Here is a 24,765-nt window from a genome sequence, read left to right as displayed (position 1 = left end):
TATTGAATTACTTTTGCTGTCAAATTTGTTGTATAACATGATGTTTTGGTGCTTAATTTGTAAAATCATAACCTAATCTGATGTTTAATAGGCTTTTCCTTAATCTCTCCTTATTATCCAACATATTCGCTTATCCAACGTTCTGCCAGCCCGTTTATGTTGGATAAGTGAGACTCTACTGTATGTGGTCCATTAATTCGGAGTGAGGTGGCAAGGAGCGGGGTGAGTCTTGTCCTTCCCAAGCAAAAGTAAACTACTGCAGCCTTGCCTAGTTTGTGTGTACTTACTGATGAAAATATTTTGCCCTCTTGACTACACTCTGACGCTGCTTGGCCACAGTTTTCATCCTTAAAATATTGGAGGGTATGCCATAATAAGCTTGTTTTGAACCTATTCTGAATTGACTGAGGCCCCATCTACACTACCCTATAACATCCAGATTATCTGGTTTGAACTGGATTATATGGCAGTCTAGACTCATATAATCCAGTTCAAAGCAGATAATATGGATTATTTGCTTTGATAATCTGGATTATGTGGCAGTGTAGAAGGAGCCTAGGAGATCCTGGGAGTCGGTCAAGAATAGCAATTCAAAGTGTTATGCATGAAAGACATTTGGGTAAAACAGGAGTGCCATCAAGTGGCCATAGTTTCTGCAAAGCTCAAGTCACTGTAATTGGGTTTCAATAAGTGTGTGAGGCTCTACACTGTAGAATTGATGCAGTATAACACTACTTTAACTACCATGCCTCAATGCTAGGGACTCTTTGTCTTCAAATCCTATTTTCTTGTCTTTATTGAAATGATCTTTTATCCAAATATATTGGAACCATCCTATATTTTTAAATTCCTGATTTATCTTTTCCTGTGTTTTAAGTTTGTAAATACCCTTCTCCTTAGTTAAAATATCTTTATATTTTGGCCAATTTGTCCCTCCCATTTCTCTTCTTTGGTAAGCCTCTAAAGGGGAAATCCATAGGGGTTTTTTTGTAAATATTCTTCTCTTGTATTTTTCCCATGTTTTATCAGGGATGACCGAATAAAGTGATCTCCAATTTTTTTTCTATTTTGCTTTTATCATACCACAAGTAGGCATGCTAGCCTACTCGTAGATCTACCCCCTCTAGTGTCAGTAATTTGGTTTTTTTTAACATTGTCCAATCTCGAATCCACATTAAACAGCAGGCCTCATGATATAGTTGTAAATCTGGAAGAGCTAGTCCCCCTCTTCTTTTTTGGAACCAGTACTTTTTGGCCATGTTTCCATAGCATTAACCAAGTATGTTGAATGGCGTCAATTCTTTAATATAGATGCAACCTGAGTCCCCATCACTTCAAAAACAACACCCCTAAACCATACCAGAATGTGTTCAAAACATGACAAAGTCATTATGATTGTCGAAGGCTTTCATGGCCGGAATAACTGGGTTGCTGTGAGTTTTCCAGGCTGTATGGCCATGGTCCAGAAGCATTCCCTCCTGACATTTTGCCCACATCTATGACAGGCATCCTCAGAGGTTGTAAGGTACCTCACAACCTCTTAGGATGTCTGCCATAGATGTGGGTGAAATGTCAGGAGATAATGCTTCTGGACCATGGCCATACAGCCCGAAAAACTCACAGAAACCTCATTTTGATTTAGTTATCAAATAGCCACTTGTTGTGTAAACAAAGGAAAAAAAAAAAGAAGCAAACCTGAGGAAGCCACATAAGGAAAGGACAACTGCAGAAATTGTGAAAGATGAAGTCACTTTATAGGTATGAATGAACAATTCCACCAGTTTTTGTACAGCAAGGCATTTTGTGAAGCTGGTTATGTAAAGCAAAGACCAGTCAGAGCATTCCCTTTTAAGCGTTTTTGTTGAAACAAAAAAATCAATGTGATTTTTCTTGTCCTCTGTCGTTTTTGTATCGGCTAACCTTTGATTCGGAGATCTCTTTGAAATCTCCCTTTTACAGAGTCTTCCTAATAACAGCGCCTACTGCAAATGAAACGTCAAAGTTCACAGTCCCTCTCCGAAAGCTTCCAACTTTGTCTCGGATGTTGAGCCACTTTTCATTACGAACTTACAAGACTAGACAGTAATAAAGATCAAACAGGGAGCGCTTGTGAATTAACACAATTCTCCAACAAGAAGAAACAAGATACTGGCAACTGTTAATGCTGTTTCACTGTAAAAAAAGGTATAAAGAAATAGTCAACTTGCAGTAAGAAAGAGTGTTTTACAATATAATGAGCTTGGTCTTCCTCTTGTCCACTTTAAGCAGTAACCAGGGCTATGAACTCTAGAAAAGAAGGAGAGAAAAAACAGGTTTCATTATCTTGGAAAGTTGAAAACATTTATCTCGATGTTGCATCACAACTTTAGTTCTGGGTTGCTGTGAGGTTTCCAGGCTGTATGGCCGTGTTCCAGAAGCATTCTCTCCTGATGTTTCTCCCACATCTATGGCAAGCATACTCTGACTGATCCAGGGCCCTTCCACACAGCTGTATAACCCAGAATATCAAGGCAAATAATCCACAATATCTGCTTTGAACTGGGTTATCTGAGTCCCCACTGCCATACAATCCAGTTCAATGTATAATATTATAATGTAATACAATATTATACTAATAATACAATATAATAATATTAATTATATATTATATACTAGCTGTGCCCGGCCACGCGTTGCTGTGGCATTGTCTGGTGGTGTTGGTGAGAAATTGTTGAGGTAATGGTGGTATTGAATGTCTCTTGTATGGTTGTCTTTATGTTTAGTATGCATTTGGTTGTTTGTGTACTGTGAAAGTGGTGAGGATAGAGGGGGGTCAATGTCCCTGTGTAGTATTGTATAGTATTTATACGTTGTCCATGTGTTGTGAATGCTTGGATTGTGTTCTGCTGCATAGTAGAAAGGGTTGGGCTGGATGTCCCTTAGGGGTCTCTCCAAACTCTTGGATTCTATGCTTCTATTATTATTATTATTATTATTATCATCATCATTATCTTCATCATCATCATCATCTGTCAGGAGTGCTTGGATTGTGTCCTCCTGCATGGTAGAAGGAAGTTGATCTGGATGATCCTTAGGGGTCACTCCAAACCTTAGGATTGTATGATGATATTATTATTATTATTATTATTATTAGTATTAGTATTGAGAGGCTGGGTGGCCATCTGTTGGGAGTGCTTGGCTTGTGTCCTGCATGGCAGAATTGGATTGGGCTGGATGGCCTTTAGGGGTGTCTCCTAACTGTCTGATGCTATGATTCGATGTGTATTATTATTGTGCAGATATTGGATGGCCATCTGTCAGGAGTGATTGGATTGTATCCTCCTGCATGATATAAGGAAGTTGAACTGGATGATCCTTAGGGGTATCTGCTAACCTTAGGACGGAACTTAGCCTTGTAACTGGCAGCAATTGGATAAAAACAATTATTCCTCTCTCTCTAATTAGGACTTGATTTTTCTTTTCTTTTTGTTGTATCAACCTAGAGCTGTGGATGATGGGTTGTGTTGTCAAATTTCGAGGTTGGAGGGGCCTGTAGTTTTGTTGTTTTGTCTGCTGCCCTGATGCCATCACTCTTTTATATATATAGATTAAATGTAATATTGCTAATAATATTACCATATACTGATATAGTACAATATAGTAATTTAATGCTTATATTGTGCTATGCTAATAATATATTGTATGTACATTTGATTTGTAAGTCGCTCTGAGTCCCCTTCAGGATGAGAAGAGCAGGATATAAATGTAGTAAATAAATAAATGTGGATTTTATACAGTTGTGTGGAAGGGACCCCAATTAAACCAGCTTCAATGGCTTCCTATTTGCTTCTAAATATAATTATAGGTCCAAGTTTTAATACGCAAAGCCTTAAGGAACTTGGGCCCCGAATTTCAGCCCTCTCTCTTTAGCCACCTCTTCCTGCATGAGTTTCTCTGGAACTTGAAATCTCTTGCAGAGTCCCTTGTTGTGGCACCCATCTCCACAAGAAGCTGCACTGATCGATACTACACTGCCATATAAAATCCAGATTATCTGTTTGAACTGGATTATATGGCAGCATAGACTCATACATTCCAATTCAAAGCAGATAATGTAATCATATGGCAATGTAGTTCCAGTCTCAAAGGGCTTTGGGGATTGAAAGCAATACATCACTTAATAAGTGCAAAAGACGCAGGATCCCTATATCTTTGCATTTGGCCACCCTAATTTTGCAAGCGGCTTGTTTGTACTTCTGGATATCAAAGTGTTGCAAATCTACTGAAGGCTTTCTGAATGGGTGATCATGCTTGGCTGCACATGGATCGGCACTCATAGGCTGATCATCAGAAATAGAGGAAATGGCTTTTATGGGTGTCACCTTACCATCAACTCCGATTTTGCCATCTCCGTCAGTGTCACCTGCACTCAGGAGAACCTTGGTCTCCTTCTCAGTCAGAAGCCGGGCAGATGCAGCAAAGTTCTGCAGGAATTTCCTGGGGAAGAACGACAGGGTGAGCCAAGGGGCAGTTCCCTCTTTTCGAAATGAAGGCATTGCTCCATAAACAAAAATTTTACTCCCACAAGAGAATATCCCCCCCAGTTGTTCCCGAATTTGTATCATTGAATAGAATGAGACATTGAAAATTATCCACATCTGGAATGTTTATTTGCTGGGCTTACATTTACATGGCAAGTTTCCTTGGATGCCTAAACTCTATTACTAAATGCTCCTTCTATACTGCCCTATAAGCACATAATAAATAATAAATAAATAATAAAAACAACAGGAAAAACTCAGCCGCTATCAGGACCTCAAGATCAAACTGCAAAGACTCTGGCAGAAACCAGTGCAGGTGGTCCCAGTGGTGATGGGCACATTGGGTGCCATGCCAAAAGATCTCAGCCGGCATTTGGAAACAATAAAAGGTAAAGGTTTCCCCTGACGTTAAGTCCTGTCATGTCTGACTCTGGGGGTTGGTGCTCATCTCCATTCCTAAGCCGAAGAGCTGGCGTTGTCCATAGACACCTCCAAGGTCTATGCGTGGATGGGAATCAACCCAAGGGGCCTAACAGTATAATACTATAATATTATACTATACTATACTATACTATATACATGTAATATTAATAATATTATGATGTAATACAATGTAACATTAATTATAATTCTCTATTATAATTGTATATTTATATTACATGCAATATTACTAATAATATTGCAATATAGTCGTATAACATAATATATTGTATGTATATATACTTGTATATATACTTGAGTCCCCTTCGGGATGAGAAGGGCGGGATATAAATGTCGCTAATAAGGTCATGTGGCCGGCATGACTGCATGGAGCACCGTTATCTTCCCGCCGGAGCGGTACCTATTGATCTACTCACATTGGCATGTTTTCGAACTGCTAGGTTGGCAGGAGCTGGAGCTAACAGCAGGCGCTCACGCCGCTCCCCGGATTTGAACCTGGGACCTTTCGGTCTCCAGCTCAGTGCTTTAACGCACTTTGCCACCGGGGCTCCTTTGGAAACAATAGACATTGACAAAATTATGATCTGCCAACTGCAAAAGGCCACCCTACTGGGATCTGCGCACATCATCTGAAAATACATCAGACAGTCCTAGACACTTGGGAAGTGTTCGACTTGTGATTTTGTGATACAAAATCCAGCATATCTATCTTGTTTTCTGTGTCATACAATATAATAATAATAATAATAATAATAATAATAATAATAATAATAATAATAATAATTTTATTTTTGTATCCTGCCCCATCTCCCCGAAGGAACTCAGGGCGGCTCACATGCGGACCAAATAATCTGGATTTTATATGGCAGTGTAGAAGGGGCTCTTATTTCTTTACTGCTTCCTTGTATCCATTCCCACTTCTTTCACCCTCTTCTTTTCGCTTCCCTTTCCTCCTTCCTCCCACATCTTTTGTCCCCATCCCTTCCTCTTCCCTTTTACTGACTGCAGTTCATCCTCCTCAATGTATCCGCTCTTGTCCTGGTCGAGGATGCCAAAGACTTTTGTCAGCTGATCCTTCGATTTGCCGTGCATGCCTGATTTGGCAAAGAAGGTCTTGGAGTTGAATGAATCCGGGGCTTGAAGAAAGAGAGAGAAAAAGGAGCAAGAGGTGAAGCATGGGAATGCAAAGGAATAAATTAAGGAACAGGCTTCCTTCCTATGTGTTAGATTACCAAACTAAGCCACACACAACATATATATGACACTAGCTTTGCCCGGCCACGCGTTGCTGTGGCGAAGTATGGTGGTATGGGAAATAAAGTACAGTAGAGTCTCACTTATCCAAGCTAAACGGGCTGGCAGAAGCTTGGATAAGCGAATATCTTGGATAATAAGGAGGGATTAAGGAAAAGCCTATTAAACATCAAATTAGGTTATGATTTTACAAATTAAGCACCAAAACATCATGTTATACAACAAATTTGACAGAAAAAGTAGTTCAATACACAGTAATGTTATGTTGTAATTGCTGTATTTACAAATTTAGCATCAAATATCACGATATATTGAAAACATTGACTACAAAAATGGCTTGGATAATCCAGAAACTTGGATAAGCGAGACTCTACTGTATTGAGGAATTGGTGGTAGTTAAGGTAAAGGGTAAAGGTTTTCCCCTGACATTAAGTCCATTATAAATGGGTTATATAGCTGTGTGGAAGGGCCTTGAGTCTACACTGCCATATAATCCAGTTAAAATCAGATAATCTGTGGAAGAGGCCTAAGTGAGGCCTAACTCTGCCTGTCCCCTGGGCTGAGTGGGTTGCAAGGAGACCAAGTGGACGGAGCTTAGCCTTCTAACTGGCAGCAATTGGATAAAAACAATTATTCCTCTCCCTCTAATTAGGACTTTATTTTTCTTTTCTTTTTGTTGTATGAACGTAGAGGCATGGATGAGGGGTTGTGCTGCCAAGTTTAGTGTTTCTGGGATGTGTAGTTTTGTTGTTTTGTCCTAGGCTGAAATTTCATTATCCTTTAATATATATAGATTGTCTATATGTGAGTAATGATATGATAAGTCTTTTAAAGAAATGATTTGTTTTCTTTGTCGTTGTTTTTCCTTGAAAATAATGGCCTGATTCCTGTATCAGGATTCTTTATTAAGCCACCTCTCCTGGCCTGACCCCTCCAGACTTGCTGGAGATGTCATTCAGCCCTGTCCCAATGGCCAGCAGAACTCATCTCTTTTTTTCCCCAGGCAGCTGATGCCCATTAAAATAGGTTGGGGAGTTAGGGTGGTGTCATGTTTGTGACTAAGTAATGAGTGTCAATACCAGTTATCTAAATTTACCCCTTCATAGTTGTTCCATACTCACAATTGCTATTTCAAGGCCGTCTACACTGCAGAATTATAGCAGTTTGACACCACATGGCTCTCTCTTCTATAGAATCCTGGGATGTATAGTTGTTGCAGCGCCAGAGCTCTCTGATAGAGAAGGGTGACAACACTACAGATCCCAGGATTCCATAGCATCGATCCTTGGCAGTTAGTGTGGTGCCAAACTTCTATAATTCTCCAGTGTGGATACAGCCTTGGTCACAATTTTGACATACAGTAGAGTCTCACTTATCCAAACCTCGCTTATCCAAGCTTCTGGATAATCCAAGCCATTTTTGTAGTCAATGTTTTCAATATATCGTGATATTTTGGTGCTAAATTCGTAAATACAGTAATTACAACATAACATTACTGCGTATTGAACTACTTTTTCTGTCAAATTTGTTGTATAACATGAAGTTTTGGTGCTTAATTTGTAAAATCATAACCTAATTTGATGTTTAATAGGCTTTTCCTTAATCCCTCCTTATTATCCAAGATATTCGCTTATCCAAGCTTCTGCCGGCCCGTTTAGCTTGGATAAGTGAGACTCTACTGTAATTGACACAGTTATCATTCCTTCTGCAACAGACTCTAATGGCATGTGGGAAGGAGGTCCCAATCATAGCACAAGCTAATTTCACAGCCTTCGCAGTTAAAGTGATATCAAACTGGACTAACTCTACAGTGTAGATGCAACCTAAATGAGCTACAATCCCATGTAATAAATGTCTCCAAGCCTTTGAAATGTGACAGTACACTTGCTTATTTGACACAGTGTGATTCTAGGGATATGGGTTGCATGCACCAGTAAGACATATGTGAATTGCTCTAAAGCATCCATAGAGTGTTAGAGCTGAAAGGGAACACTGAAGGTGCTTCTACACTATAGAACGAATGCAGTTTGACACCACTTTAATACTGTGGAGTCATAGGAGTTGTGGATTTACACAGTCTTTAGATTTTCTTTGCCTCACCAAACTACAACTTCTATGATCCCATAGCAGTAAGCCGTGGCAGTCAAAGTGGTTTCAAACTGCATTAATTCTTCAGTGTAGATGCATCCTGAAATCCTCTATACAGATGGGTTTTTTCATAGTGTTATCAGCACTGTCCAGGCGCATCCAGAACCACCTGTTACATGTGGATAGCGGCTTGACACGACAGCTGGATCATGAGCGCAGCTAGCCAGGATTACACTGAGGTCAATGGAAGTATACGGGCACATCTTTGCAGAACTAATCAGAGTTCTGTTCTTTCTCTTAAGACAGAAAACCAATCTGCTAAATTGTTGTCAGCAATCATTTGGAAAATTAAAAACAAACAGCACAATCCCTGGTAGAAAGCTTAGGTTGGGCATAGATATATAGATTAGAATACTGTTATGTTTGGACATTTTAAACATTAAAGATTACAAAACTGTTCTGTATAATTGAATACACTGCTCTTTGCATTTAATGTTTTTGTTGTTAAGATTTTTAAAAAAGTTCCCAAAATGATTTTTGACACTTATGCTGCATTTTTCTTTAAGGTCTGGATCTACGCTGCTAAATAATGCAGTTTCAGGGTCCATATTAATTGCTTTGAATTGGATTATATATACAGTAGAGTCTCACTTATCCAACACTCACTTATCCAATGTTCTGGATTATCCAACACATTTTTGTAGTCAATGTTTTCAATATATTGTGATATTTTGGTGCTAAATTCGTAAATTCGACTACATAGCATAAATTCGACTACATAGCATAAATGTGTAATGAACTACTTTTTCTGTCAAATTTGTTGTATAACATGATGTTTTGGTGCTCAATTTGTAAAATCATAACCAATTTTGATGTTTAATAGGCTTTTTCTTAATCTCTCCTTATTATCCAACATATTCGCTTATCCAACGTTCTGCCGGCCTGTTTATGTTGGATAAGTGAGACTACTGTATATAATAATAATAATAATAATAATAATAATAATAATAAAAAAACTTTATTTATACCCCGCCACCATCTCCCCAATGGGGATTCTACACTGCCATATAATCCAGTTAGCCTTCATTCTGAAACTGGATGAGTTGGAAATTATTCATAGGGTGCATCTACATTGTAGAATGAATGCCGCTTGACACCACTTTAACTGCCATGGTTCGGTGTTATAAAATCCTGGGGTTTGTGGTTTGGCGAGGGAGAGAAGGCTAAAGATCTTGTAAAAGTACAAGTGTTTGGTTTAATTTGTGTTTTAATCTTTATTGTCCTTAGGTTTCGTATTGTATATTGTATTGTTTTTAGTACTGTTCACTGCTTTGAGTCTCAGTTAAAAGAAAATAAGAGTAATAATAATAATAATAATAATAATAATAATAATAATAATAATAACTGGCAGAAACCAGTGCAGGTGGTCCTGGTGGTGATGGGCACATTGGGTGCCATGCCAAAAGATCTCAGCCGACATTTGGAAACAATAGACATTGACAAAATCACAATCTGCCAACTGCAAAAGGCCACCCTACTGGGATCTGCACACATCATCCGAAAATACATCACACAGTCCTAGACACTTGGGAAGTGTTCGACTTGTGATTTTGTGATACAAAATCCAGCATATCTATCTTGTTTGCTGTGTCATAATAAAATAATAATAATAATAATAATAATAATAATAATAATAATAATAATAATAATAGCAGCATTGAGCCACAGCAGATAACGTGGTGTGAAACTGCATTCATTCTGCAGTACAGATGCACCCAAAGACACACAAAAACAAAACAGAAAACTTTTCACAAGAGAGACATTTACCTTTGCAGCTTTCCAGGCCTGCTGCAATCTCAGCATCGGTCAGAATACCGGCTAGAGACATGTCAAAGCTGGGAAGAGGAGGAAAAATAATTAGCTGACAATTAAGACAGATATTAAAACTATAGAGGTAAAAAAATTAAAAAAATTTGGGCAGGAGATCATCTGCAGATCGGTAGCTGCAGCTGCCGAAACTTCATTTAGTCTTGGCAGATGAGGTAGGGAATGACATGATCTCTCCTTGACATCTCAGCCGAAAAGCGAGAAATATAGTCCAAGGCAAAAGCGAGCTCCCATTCAGGACCAGGCATCAGAATTCCTTCATCTGTAAGATTTCAAATCTTCTTCTCCACCCAAGTTATAATATTTTATTTTTCACATGATGCATCTTTGCTTCCTTTATGGTTGGTTTCTCGGTTTCTTGCAAAACTCCAAATCCCAGATATCAAACTCTTTTTCTTCTTCATCAACCGATTCTTCGGCGTGGGAATCTTGCAGATTTTCAGTTTCGCGGATGGCTCCAGGAAATAAATAGAGCTCTTGTCTAACGAGAAGCTAAACTCACCTTTTAGAGTTGGCTTCCAAAGCTGGGAGGAATAGGCAGAAAGATCTCTCTTCTCTTAGGTTCCTTGCTTGGGGAGAGACCCTGTCTTATATAGACTATAGTTAAGATCCCCCAGGCCTTTTACAGAAGTCCTGGGACCACGTCATTGCTCAAATGCCCCGGGGGATAAGATACTGTAGCTGACAAGACCTGCTAGCTAATCAAATTGATATTTATATCCCAAAGGAATGTGCATCGGGTCTTAGACAATATAACAGGTTTTCGAGCCGCTGAAATCCTCCCCAGGCTTCGGATGAGGAGAACATGATTTCGTAACGTGGAACGTTTTTAATTTTTTTTTCTCTCGTTCTTGGTTAAGAGTGTCAATTAGATGTTTGTCGGTTATTTCAGATCCAGATCAGACCAAGTAGATGCAGCAAAGCTGGTTGAAGGCTCAAACTGTTGCAGAAGGAAATATCTAGTCCAAACTCTGCCTAGAATATACCGTATTTACTTCAACCTAATGCTCACTTTTTTGGGCTAAATTACCTTGCCAATCTTAGGGTGTGCATTAGATTTGCGTAATACAGTGTTCCCTCACTACTTCGCGGTTCACTTTTCGCGGATTCGCTGTTTTGCGGTTTTTCAATAAACTCTAAAAGACTATTATAAATCATAAAAAATTACAATTTACAGCCTAAGGAAGGGAGGAAGGAGAAGCCAAAGGGAGAGAAAAGGAGCCCAAGCGGCAACAGGAGGAGACTAGCTTTGCCCGGCCACGCGTTGCTGTGGCTTATGGGAATCCTTTGTTGGCCAGATGGAATAGCAGTGAATAGCCTTGCAGTCTCAAAGCCTGGCCGTTTTCTGGAGTAGCTGGAGCTTTTTGTTGTATGAACGTAGAGGCATGGATGAGGGGTTGTGCTGCCAAGTTTAGTGTTTCTGGGATGTGCAGTTTTGTTGTTTTGTCCTAGGCCGAAATTTCATTACCCTTTTATATATATAGATAGACTAGATTATATGAGGCCCCTTCTACACAGCTGGATAAAATGCACACTGAAGTGGATTACATGGCAGTGTGGAGTCCAGATAATCCAGTTCAAAGCAGATAATATAAGATTATAAATGGGTTATATAGCTGTGTGGAAGGGCCTTGAGTCTACACTGCCATATAATCCAGTTAAAATCAGATAATCTGTATTTTATAGGCAGTGTGGAAGAGGCCTAAGTGAGGCCTAACTGCCTGTCCCCTGGGCTGAGTGGGTTGCTAGGAGAGCAAGTGGGCGGAGCTTAGACTTTTAACTGGCAGCAATTGGATAAAAACAATTATTCCTCTCCCTCTAATTAGGATTTTATTTTTCTTTCCTTTTTGTTGTATGAACATAGAGGCATGGATGAGGGGTTGTGCTGCTAAGTTTAGTGTTTCTGGGATGTGTAGTTTTGTTGTTTTGTCCTAGGCCAAAATTTCATTACCCTTTTATAAATATAGAAGGAGGTGATTTATCAACACATGATTGGTTGATAAAGACTTAAAATAGTGTATAACTACTAAAATAAGGTATAAATACTAAAATAAATACAGTGTCCCTACTTTGCGGATTTTCACTTATTGCGGGTGGTCCTGGAACCTAACCCCAGCGATAAGTGAGGGACTTAGTAAACTTAGTGCTGAAACAAAACAAAAAGGGAATTTGCTTCAGGAGGTCCTGAAGCTCCTATTTGAGGGATGTCACCTCAAATTTAATGACTGTGGCTCAATGCTATGCAATGCTGGGATTTGTAGTTTGGTGAGGAACCAGCATTCTTTAACAGAGAAGGCTCAAGACCTTATAAAATTACATGATTTCATAACACTGATCCAGGGCAGTTAAAGTGGATTCAGTCTACAGTATAGATCAGGCAGGGGCAAACTTTTTGCCGCAGTGCATTACTTCGTCAAAAAATACTTTTTTGGGTTTCAGGGTTTTGAAATTTGAGGCATGCATTAGATTTGATGGCGCATTAGACTCAAGTAAATTATTAGTCACCAATCCGTCCATTCTCTCCCTTTCCCAGTTGAGACTGTCGTCTTATGCATACTTCCCTAAGGATAAATCCTATTGAATTCAGTGTGATTTGTTTTGGAATAATGATATACAGATGTGTGATCCAGATTTCAGATAATATTGAAAGGAATCCCCTACATTTATCACCCCTATTATTTTTTAAAAGAAGCTGAAATTAACTAAACCACAAGCCTTGCAGAACCTTTTCTAGTAAACAAACATTATAGAAATACAGTAGAGTCTCACTTATCCAACATAAACAGGCCAGCAGAATGTTGGAAAGGAAGTGAATATGTTGGATAATAAGGAGAGATTAAGAAAAAGCCTATTAAACATCAAAATGAGTTATGATTTTACAAATTAAGCACCAAAACATCATGTTATACAACAAATTTGACAGAAAAAGTAGTTCATTACACATTAATGCTATGTAGTAATTACTGTATTTACAAATTTAGCACCAAAATATCATGATATATTGAAAACATTGACTACAAAAATGCGTTGGATAATCCAGAACGTTGGATAAGTGAGACTCTACTGTATGTGATAGTTTCTCATTCATTCAATAGGTTGAAACCCCCCAGTGGTTTAATGGGTTAAACCCTTGTGCTGGCAGGACTGCTGACCGAAAGGTTGACAGTTCAAATCCAGGGAGCTGGGTGAGCTCCTGTCTGTCAGCTCCAGCTTCCCATGCAGGGACATAAGAGAAGCCTCCCACAGGATGGTAAAACATTCAGACAATGTCCCCTGGGCAACGTCCTTGCAGATGGGCCATTCTCTCACACCAGAAGCAATCCTGACACACATACACAAATTCAATAGGTTGGCTGATGGCTTGCAAGTCAACGTGACTGCGAATCCATTCCAGGTTTCAGTCCTAACATTAAAACTATCATAAGGTGCCAAGCCTGTATTTTGGATGGGATGCAGCACCTTGGACAGTGCATTTAAAATTGAGCTCATATCCAGAGTGGGAAGAGAAATGGATTTCCACCTCAACCTTATATTGCTGTGACTTCATCTCGCAAATGTGGGCCCCTTTTACACTACATGATGATGTACTGCGATTGTACTTTAACTGCTGTGCCAATATTATATGAGGTTCTGGGATCTGTAGTTTGGTATTGGAGCTCTCTGGTGCAGAATTTCGAATATCCTCCCCTAAAGAACCAATCCCAGAATCTCATAGGATATTGTCAAGACATATAAAGTGGATTCATCGAGCTGTTACTATTTACAGTAGTCTCTCATTTAACCGGAACTCAAGTAACTAGAACTCTCAAGCAAACAACAACAACAAAAACAAAGAAATAATGACACAATAAAGCAGTAAAACTATGTTACAGTAAGTTAAGTTTGTCTTTATTTGTCTTAATTCACTTTTAGTTACTATATTTCAATCCTAATATCAAGTCAATACATGGCATAGTATAGTATGGAGCAGGGGTCCCTAAAGTAAGGCCCGGGGGCCACATACGGCCCATCGAATTAGTCTCCAGTGTTAATATTGTATGTTTTATGTTGATTTTAACGATTGTTTTACTGTAATTGATGTTTTTATTGGATAACTGTTTTATTGCTGTGTTTTGATATTTGATTGTTTTATCGGGCAAGGCCCCATGTAAGCCGCCCCAAGTCCTTTCGAGGAGATGGGGCGGGGTATAAAAATAAAGTTATTATTATTATTATTATCAACACAACGACGTTGTATGGCACAGCAAACAAGATAGATATGCTGGATTTCGTTTCGCAAAACCACAAGTCGAACACTTCCCAAGTGTCTAGGACTGTGTGATGTATTTTCTGATGATGTGTGCAGATCCCAGTAGGGTGGCCTTTTGCAGTTGGCAGATGGTGATTTTGTCAATGTCTATTGTTTCCAAATGCCGGCTGAGATCTTTTGGCACAGCACCCAGTGTGCCCATCACCACCGGGACCACCTGTACTGGTTTCTGCCAGAGTCTTTGAAGTTCAATCTTGAGGTCCTGATAGCGGCTGAGTTTTTCCTGTTGTTTTTCATCTATGCGACTGTCACCTGGGATGGCAACATCAATGATCCAAACCTTGTTCTTTTCCACAACTGTGATGTCTGGTGTGTTGTGTTCCAGAACTTTGTCAGTCTGGATTCGGAAGTCCCACAGTATCTTTGCGTGCTCATTTTCCAATACTTTTGCAGGTTTGTGATCCCACCAGTTCTTTGCTGCTGGGAGGTGGTACTTGAGGCATAAGTTCCAATGAATCATTTGGGCCACATAGTTGTGCCTCTGTTTGTAGTCTGTCTGTGTGATTTTCTTACAGCAGCTGAGGATATGATCAATGGTTTCGTCGGTTTCCTTGCACAGTCGGCATTTTGGGTCATCAGCTGATTTTTCAATCTTGGCCTGAATTGCCTTTGTTCTGATGTCTTGCTCCTGGGCTGCAAGGATCAGGCCTTCTGTCTCCTTCTTCAGGGTCCCATTCGTGAGCCAGAGCCAGGTCTTCTCCTTATCAGCTTTTCCTTCAATTTTGTCAAGGAACTTTCCATGCAGTGTTTTGTTGTGCCAGCTGTCAGCTCTAGTTTGTAGTGTGGCTTTCTTGTACTGGTTTTTTGTCTGCTGTGTTTTGAGGAGTTTCTATTTTTTGACTTCAATCAAAGCTATTATTATTATTATTATTATTATTATTATTATTATTATTATTATCGAAGCCATTTATCCGGCCCCCCTCCTCCACATGCCTTTCCCACCTCCTCCCTCGCCTGGTGCATGCGTTCCAAAACTTTGCTTGTTTATAATGGTATTTTAATTATTATTTAATTAATTATTAATTATTAAGGGGTGCTTTGCTAGTGCTTTTGGTGCACAAAGGCAGAAGGTGTTTGGACTAAATGACCCAAGGAGTCTCTTCCAACCCTCTTTATTATTATTATTATTATTGACAGAAGGACACAGTATAACACAGCAAATGAGATGTATATGCTGGATTTCGTATCACAAAATCACAAGTCGAACACTTCCCAAGCATTTAGGACTGTGTGATTTATTATTATTATTATTACTAGCTGTGCCCGGCCATGCGCTGCTGTGGCATTGTCTGGTGGTGTCTGTATTTTATAGGCAGTGTGGAAGAGGCCTAAGTGAGGCCTAACTTTGCATGTCCCCTGGGCTGAGTGTGTTGCTAGGAGACCAAGTGGGCAGAGCTTAGCCTTCTAACTGGCAGAAATTGGATAAAAACAATTATTCCTCTCCCTCTAATTAGGACTTTATTTTTCTTTTTTGTTGTATCAATCTAGAGGCATGGATGAGGGGTTGTGCTGTCAATTTTTGAGGTTGTGCGGTATTTAGTTTTGTTGTTTTGTCGGTCGCCAGGATTCCATCACTCTTTTATATATATAGATTATTATTGACACAACAACATAGTCTGACACAGAAAACAAGATAGATATGCTGGATTTCGTATCACAAAATTACAAGTTGAACACTTCCCAAGCGTTTACAACTGTGTGATGTATTTTTGGTGATAAACACTTGGGAAGTTATTATTACTATTATTATTATTATTATTTATTATTATTAACAACATTGAGGCTAGGTGGCCATCTGTCAGGGGTGCTTTGCTTGTGCTTTTGGTGCACAAAGGTAGAAGGGGGTTGGACTAAATGGCCCAAGGGGTCTCTTCAGTTATGTGATTGTTTTAGTCAATTGTTATGTTTTGTTTTTGTTTTTAATTCTTATAGCGTTTTATAGTGTTTTCAGTGTTTTATTGTATAATGTTTTATGCTGATTTTATATTGGAAACCGCCCTGAGTCCCTTTCGGGAGAGAGGGCGGTATACAAATAAACTTTTACTTACTTACTTACTTCCAACTCTCTTTATTATTTTTATTATGATTATTATTAACATTGATACTGTATTTGTTCCCATTTTGTTTTGTTTTTTACTTTAAAATAAGATATGTGCAGTGTGCATGGGAATTTGTTCATAGTTTTTTAAAAAAAACTATAGTCCGGCCCTCCAACGGTCTGAGGGACCGTGAACTGGCCCCTTGTTTAAAAAGTTTGGGGACCCCTGGTATGGAGTATAGTATTAGTTAGGCCTATTTTTGATGGCAGTTTAACTGAGAGTTTACTGTAGTATGAAATGCTCTTGACTTTTTTGAATTCTTGGATTTTTCTGTGGGATAGCCCTATAACATGCCTGCATGACCACATTTACGATTATGTCACGGCTTAATAGGCGCATGCATCCAAGCATTTGGCTGTTTCCCCAAATGCAAGTTCTTCTGGCAGAAACGGAGCTTATATTCAGGTGCGCCAGAGAGCTAGAAATGTACCAGACGTAAATCATCTTATCAGAAGGAACTCCCTGTACCCTTCCAGCCTGGAAGCCGGTCCCTTCCAAGACGGTGAGGTCTCCGGCTGAAGGAAACTGAGCAGCTGAATATTGCTTTGCTGGGTCTGCAGGGGAGACAGGGTCGGGAGCAGTTTGGTCAGTAACTTTTGCAAAGCAGGAATGTAATGGTATGCTGAAGTCACCCATAACTGAGCCGCAGTAAAACGATACCCTTGGAATATCAGCTTTCCAAGCTCTCTCTGGTGGCCTGGGGTTGAAAAATGACTCAATCCAGATCACAAATGATTGCAAGGAAGAAAGAGAGAGAGATAAAAAATGATTACAAAGCATCTGTATTTGTCATATATTATTTGTAATTCATCTCTCAACACCTAAAACCGGGTACTGTTTAATTATAATTGTCACATGAGGAATATATTTTTTGCTTTTGCAGTGGAAGTGTAACTTGTCTTAGCTGAAAAAGGAACTTTTAGTGTCCACTTTCCAGAATCCTGCAGCCAGGCTCCCTGGAGGATTCAGGGAAATTTAAGTTCTATTTTTTCAATATTTTCATAATTACAGGGTGTATTTGGCCTCCCTATCTACGTGTGTTTTGTCCTTTTGGCTAGTAGAGCATTCTGACAGTTTTCAGAAGTTTTTTTGTGTGTGTCAGGAGCGACTTGAGAAACGGCAAGTTGCTTCTGGTGTGAGAAAATTGGCTGTCTACAAAGACATTGCCCAGGGGACACTTTTCATATCCCTGCATGGGGAGCTGGAGCTGACAGAGGGAGCTCATCCATGCTCTCCCTGGGTTGAATTCGAACCGGCAACCTTCAGGTCAGCAACCCAACCTTCAAGTCAGCATTCTGCCATCACAGTAGAGCCACTGGGTGCTCTGTTTTCAGAAGTGACTGTAATAATTTTAACAACTACAGTAGAGTCTCGCTTATCCAAGCTTCTGGATTATCCAAGCCATTTTTTTAGTCAATGTTTGCAATATATTGTGATATTTTGGTGCTAAATTCGTAAATACAGTAATTACAACATAACATTACTGCGTATTGAACTACTTTTTCTGTCAAATTTGTTGTATAACATGACTAGCCACGCGTTGCTGTGGCTTATGGGAATCCTTTGTTTGCCAGGTGGAATAGCAGTGAATAGCCTTGCAGTTTCAAAGCCTGGCTGTTTTCTGGAGTAGCTGGAGCTGTTTATTGTATGAACGTAGAGGCATGGATGAGGGGTTATGCTGCTAAGTTTAGTGTTTCTGGGATGTGTAGTTTTGTTGTTTTGCCCTAGGCTGAAATTTCATTACCCTTTTATATATATAGATGTTTTGGTACTTAATTTGTAAAATCATAACCTAATTTGATGTTTAATAGGCTTTTCCTTAATCCCTCCTTATTATCCAAGATATTCGCTTATCCAAGCTTCTGCCGGCCCGTTTAGCTTGGATAAGTGAGACTCTACTGTACTTCATTTACTTCAATGATTAGGAAAGTAAAGGTTTATGTTAAAATTTCACATTTAATGGTAACGACGTTTTAAGCTTTGTAATAGTAATAGCAGTGAATGCTTTTTAAAAAAATCTTTCCGTAATGTGGCTGCAATTGAACACACACAAACCCCAATGCAAATGGCACTCTTGCTAAGCAGGCTTAGCTCTGGTTGGCAGTTGGATGGGAGACCACCAAAGGTAATGTAGGTGCAATTTCAGAAGAAGGCAATGCAAACTCTTTCTGAGTATGCCTTGCTTAAGAAAACGCTGTGAGATTCATGGGGGTCACCATAGGTTGACAGTCAAAGGAACGGGCGCGCAGGCTCACTGGGTGTCTATATGCATGCAATGAGGACAGCTGACCCACGGCATTTTTCTCCACGAGGCAAAGAACAAGATGGCAACCCTATCCATTTCATATACAAGAGCTGACTCGACTGGAAACTTTATTTCAATAATGGTTGGTGGCATGGCAGGCTAGTTGAGGGAAGTGATGCGGCATGCACAATTCTCTCTGTGAGGTGATGATGGGGTGAGGATGATGTTGATGATGATTTATACCCTGCTTTTTATCTCCACAAAGGAGACTCAAAGTGGTAGTGGGGAGACGTGGACAACCAGGGCATAACAAGTATTGTGTTGTCAAAAGCTTTCATGGCCGGAATCACAGAGTTGTTATGTATTTTCCGGGCTGTATGGCCATGTTCCAGAAGTATTCTCTCCTGACGTTTCACCCACTCCCCAAGATGTGCCACTTGAAGGGATTGCCTTGCCAGCCTCACCAGCCCTAAAACCCATGCAGACAATTATTTCTCGCAGACAGAACAGGCACAATGCTTTCTTTCCCTATAAGAGCCTGAGAAGAACGAAACCAGGGCCTAACAATTCTTGTGATCCAACAAAGAGTTGGATTTCTGTCCTGTAGCATTTGCAGCTCACACTGCCTCATGGCAGGGCTGGCCCTAGAAACAAATATACAACTCTCTTTCTGCCACTGACTCTCTAAGAAACACAGACGGATCCTCAGCTGTTGACTTCCTAGTGAACACAGATGGATTTGAAATTCACATTTCAGTTAAGTTCATAAAACTTAGTAACGTCATCAATACTAAATTAAACAAATGCATGTTTGCAACGTTCCAGACAACACATCAGGCCCTGGGTTTTGCTGAGACGATCACTTTACCACTCTACCACTAATAGTTATACAACAGACATGGGCAAACTTGGGCCCTCCAGGTGTTTTGGACTTCAACTCCTACAATTTTGTGACTATCTGTAATAATAATTCCCTCTCTTTGAGATACAGTAGAGTCTCACTTATCCAACATAAACGGGCCGGCAGAACGTTGGATAAGCGAATATGTTGGATAATAAGGAGAGATTAAGAAAAAGCCTATTAAACATCAAATTAAATTATGATTTTATAAATTAAGCACCAAAACATCATGTTATACAACATGTTTGACAGAAAAAGTAGTTCATTACACATTCATGCTATGTAGTAATTACTGTATTTACGAATTTAGCACCAAAATATCACAATGCATTGAAAACATTGACTACAGAAATGCGTTGGATAATCCAGAATGTTGGATAAGTGAGACTCTACTGTAATAGCAATTCCAGTATTAACATGAATTCTCGTTATTGATGTCATCAGAGTAGCACCACATATATAAAAGCAAGGTGTTAACAATTTTGGGATAGGGTTTTTGTATGTTTTCTGGGCTGTATGGCCATGTTCCAGAAGTATTCTCTCCTGACGTTTCACCCACATCTATGGCAGGCATCCTCAGAGGTTGTGAGGTATGGAGAAACTAAGTAAGGAAGGTTTATATATATCTGTGGAAAGTCCAAGGTGAGAGAAGAACTCTTGTCAGTTGGAGGCCAATGTGAATGTTGTAGTTAATCATCTAAATTAGCATTTAATAGCTTCATCTCATGGCTTCTTCCTGCCTGGGAGCATCCTTTGTTCAGTGTCGTTACCTCCCTCTGGTTGATTCATGTCTGGAACTCCTCAGTTTTCAGAGTGTTGCTTCTTATTTACTGTTCTGATTTTTGAGATTTTTAAAAAAATCATTTTGGGATAACGCACAAAAATATGGGAGAAGGACTTAAGGGGGAAGAACTTGGGAACGTCCTGTATAGCTGAAGCACTTTCTGCGGAGTGCACTGTGTAAATGGGTGGCATTCAGAAACTTTTTCCTTTTGCCAGTTTTTCGTGACCCCAACATTGAGTTCAGGGGACTTTACTTGAAGTCATGATTCACAATTTAAAAAGCAGTGGTCGTCTAGTCCAAACATTAAAGGAGCTAGCCAAGGTGCTGGATTTATTTGAGGTCTATGGATTAGTAGCTTCAGTAGTTCTTGTAAAATCTGGATCCACATTTGGAGTAGCTTCGCAGCCCGTCTGATCTGGAAAACCCTGCCTTTTGATCTGTCAGTAATTTTTGTTTGTTTGTTTGTTTGTTTGTTTTGGAAAGAGCACACGTACAGATAAGTAATGTGCAGAGGTTAAGTGCTTAGGTCTTTTTTATTCCCTATTCCATTCTTGTCTAAGAAAGCAATGCCTCCACGTTTGCAATCCCTTTAAGTGGCACATCTTGGTGCTCTTGGAGGTTCCTCATTCATCCCATTGCCATAATTCAAAGCTGACCTAATGGCCAATAACAACCATTGTGATGAGGTTACAACGTGCCAATAGATGGCACCAGAGGAAGGTAGGTTCTATAGAGAATGCTTCTGAAATATCCTTGTTCTCCATCTGTCTCAGGCGTGGGCAAACTTCAATGTCCAGGTGTTTTGGATGATGTACATTTAATTCCATTTTAACACTGATCTTTTGTATGTTAGAAATTATACTGCAGTGTACAAACTACACAGTATGTTGCTTTATAACTGACATTTTAATTTATAGATTGGTTTGGGTCCCGTTTCATGGGGAAAGGTGTGGTATAAAGGCAGCAACAGCAACTAATATAGTAAAGAAATTGATGCTAGGTAGGACAAATTGGGAGAAAGCTTTCATAACTAGATGCATGGTTTAACATGTAATTAAAACTAAAAATAGTTGAAGCATTGCATAGGTAAATCTATTGATTTAAAATAATCAATAGGTGGGTAAAAATGGTAGAGGTTTCCCCTGATGTTAAGTCCAATCATGTCTGACTCTGGGGGTTGGTGCTCATCTCCATTTCTAAGCTGAAGAGCCGGCGTTGTCCGTAGACACCTCCAAGGTCATCTGGCCGGCATGACTGCATGGAGCGCCGTTACCTTCCCGCTGGAGTGGTACCTATTGATCTACTCACATTGGCAAGTTTTCGAACTGCTAGGTTGGCAGCAGCTGGAGCTAACAGCGGGAGCTCAAGCTAATGGCTCAATCTACACTGACTATTTAATGCAGTTTCAAACTGGCATGGAAGGAAGTGATATCGCTGTCCAGATTTTTTTTTATCGTGTCAGAAGCAAATTGAGAATATACTGCAATATTAAAATGAAACCAGAATACTTCCTCTTGAGTATCACTGACATCAAATTAGACAAAAACCAAGATAAATTGTTCTTTTATCTAACCACAGCCGCTAGAATTATCATAGCCAAAAAATGGAGACAAAAAGAAATACCAGACATACATGAATGGACTACTAAAGTACTTGAGATTATGCAAATGGACATTCTGACAGAAAGAATTAAATAAAGTAACAGACTGGTCAAGAGTCAAGGACTTCCTAGAGAAGCAACGAACACCATTAATTATAGAATCAATATGAGAAGTCAGTAAGATAATGATACTTATAAACATAAAAGACAGAAGGCGGGAACTATATAAGATGGATATAAACATGCCTGAAAAGAATGAATTGGAAGGCAAATACTTTCTTTTTAAATATATTTTTCTTCTTCTTTTTTTTTGCCTCTTCCAATTTTTTTATTTTTTTCCCTTTCTCTTTTTTTTCTCATTCTATCGTTCCTATACCCACCATTGTTCTCAATCTTTCTATGTACAGAAATACTTAATAAAAACATTATTTAAAAAAAAGAAGAGAGAATATACTGCGAGTTGCTTCTGGTGTGAGAATTGGCCATCTACAAAGATGTTGCCCAGGTAACGCCGGATGTGTTACCATCCTGTGGGAGACTTCTCTATTGTATTGTGCTTTCATCTTTTTTGCACTACAAATAAGATATGTGCAGTGTGCATAGGAATTTGTTCATTTTTTTTCTAAACTATAGTCCGCCCCAACAGTTGGAGGGATCGTGAACTGGCCCCTGACTTAAAAGGTTTGGTGTAAATAGTAAACAGGTAAACAGCCAAGAATGCAAATGTGGAGGCTGTTCTTTGAGAGTATTTTCTGGGGCTCCCTGTTCAGGGAATTCAGGGTCATCCAAGAGGAGTTTATTTCAGCATCTCATTCCAAGAAAGGAACCCAGATCTCGGATCCTTCCACCCCCCTTGTTCCTTCTTGTCACCATCTCTTTGCCTGCCCCCTTTTCTGTTTGTGTGACATGATCCGTCGCTCAGGCTGCTGGAGTGAAGCCGTCCCCACGTGGATTGGCTGTAAATTCAAAGAAGAAACCTTAGCAGCCTGGGTGCAAGGGTGGCATGGCGATCCCTGTATCTTCTTTCCCTTTCTCTGCGCTTCTTTGCCCGAGTGGAGCCCGTCCGAATGAGGCAGCTTCTCAGGTTCATCAATGCTTTCTCTCTGTCCCCAGAACATACAACTTCCTTCCATGGCAGGTCCCATAAGCGTCTCTTCACCCTAGAAACCAAGAGTTGGACGGAGCCACAAGGGCCATCCAATCCAACCCCCTCTATTATTGCAGGGATACACAGCCAAGCCCTCCCAAAAGATGCCCATGGTGATCAATAAAAGAGCTTTGTGTACACCCCGGAAAGACTAGCAAAATGTAACAATTTTTTTTCCAAAATACGCTGGAAATGTGGGAAAAAAACAGGAACTTTCTTCCACCAATGGTAGGAATGCCCAAAAATTAAAGAATTTTGGAAGTCAGCACACAAAATGAAGCAAAAAATGTTAGGAATTAAATTTAAATTAAAACCAGAAACAGATTTATTAGGATTCACAACTACAACTTTAAACAAAAATGAAGATAGAATATTATTCCATATTAGTGCAGCAGCAAGATTGACCTTAGCAAGAATATGGAAAAAGGAAGAAGTCCCAAATGTTGAAGATTGGCTGATTAAAATAATAGTTATTATGCACATGGATATACTGACACAAAAGATATGAGAAGGGAAGAATAAAACAGATTGGACAAAAGTTGTAAACTTCTTAAGAGAAAGAAGAATGAACTTCATGATAGATCTGTCTTGCATATAAAAAGAAATAAAAAGATGGAGGCTAGAATAAATGAAAGAAACTGTCGAAGAAAACGAAAGAAAAGTCTTTGAAGCATGGATGGGAAGTCAAAGCACCACTCCCCCCCTGTTATTTTTATTTTTTATATTTATATTTTTTATCCCCCTCTTATTACATATGTGTGTGTGTGTGTGTGTGTGGTTTTCTTTTATCCTATTGATATTTTTCTCTCTCTGTCCCTCATTCACTTACTCTCTTTTCCTACTATTCTCCACTATCTAGTATGTTCCCCCACTTTCGATGTATCCTTATCTTTAAGAAATAAATAAAAACTATATTGCAAAATAAATAAATAAATAAATAAAAGAGCTTTGTGCTGAAGAAAAGAAAGAATAAAGTTAGAAATTAGTTTTGGAATCTAACCTTGAAAGTCTGACTTAAGCAAGAAAGTAACCACTGCATTACTAGGTTTTCCAAAAAAAAAAAAAGACCTACCCCAAAATAAGCTCTAGCATGATTTTTCAGAATTTTTTGGACCCCGGTGGTGCAGTGTGTTAAAGCACTGAGTTGCTGAACTTGCCGACCAAAAGGTTGCAGGTTCTAATCCGGGGAGTGGAATGAGTGCCAGATGTTAGCCTCAGCTTCTGCCAACCTAGCAGTTCGAAAACATGCAAATGTGAGTAGATCAATAGGAACTGCTCCAGCGGGAAGGTAACGGCGCTCCATGCAGTCCTGCCTATGGCCACATGACCTTGGAGGTGTCTACGGACAACGCCGGCTCTTCAGCTTAGAAATGGAGATGAGCACCAACCCCCAGAGTCGGACACGACTGGACTTAACATCAGGGGAAACCTTTACCTTACTTTACCTACATATATATATAATTAATAATATGAATGTATTACCCTCCTCC

At 39.4% G+C, this 24,765-nt stretch overlaps 2 protein-coding genes across 2 annotated transcripts in view; one reads left to right on the top strand and one right to left on the bottom strand.

The window, feature by feature from the left end:
- Positions 1 to 24,765, top strand: part of lmtk2 (lemur tyrosine kinase 2) — a 136,649-nt gene that overhangs the window by 25,992 nt on the left and 85,892 nt on the right. The window lies entirely within an intron of this gene.
- LOC100566844 (parvalbumin beta) lies at positions 1,733 to 10,803 on the bottom strand. The gene is made up of 5 exons (XM_003230282.4): positions 10,693 to 10,803; positions 10,131 to 10,198; positions 5,965 to 6,097; positions 4,367 to 4,476; positions 1,733 to 2,286 (listed from the first exon to the last, which is right to left on the bottom strand). Exons 2-5 carry the CDS (start codon positions 10,189 to 10,191, stop codon positions 2,261 to 2,263), a joined length of 330 nt encoding a protein of 109 aa, XP_003230330.3. The 5' UTR covers positions 10,192 to 10,198; positions 10,693 to 10,803; the 3' UTR covers positions 1,733 to 2,260.

Source organism: Anolis carolinensis, unplaced genomic scaffold, assembly GCF_035594765.1.
Source record: "Anolis carolinensis isolate JA03-04 unplaced genomic scaffold, rAnoCar3.1.pri scaffold_13, whole genome shotgun sequence".
Classification (NCBI taxonomy): Eukaryota; Metazoa; Chordata; class Lepidosauria; order Squamata; family Dactyloidae; genus Anolis; species Anolis carolinensis.
The sequence above is the reverse complement of the archived record's forward strand: the minus strand, read 5'-3'. Positions and strand labels throughout refer to the sequence as shown.

Excerpts from the sequence above, each read along its gene's own strand:
- LOC100566844 (XM_003230282.4), bottom strand. The coding sequence starts at position 10,191 with ATGTCTCTAGCCGGTATTCTGACCGATGCTGAGATTGCAGCAGGCCTG. Across the intron at positions 4,477-5,964 it reads ATTGAGGAGGATGAACTGCA|GAAATTCCTGCAGAACTTTG; the intron begins GTCAGTAAAAGG and ends GTTCTTCCCCAG. Across the intron at positions 2,287-4,366 it reads TGGCAAAATCGGAGTTGATG|AGTTCATAGCCCTGGTTACT; the intron begins GTAAGGTGACAC and ends CTTCTTTTCTAG.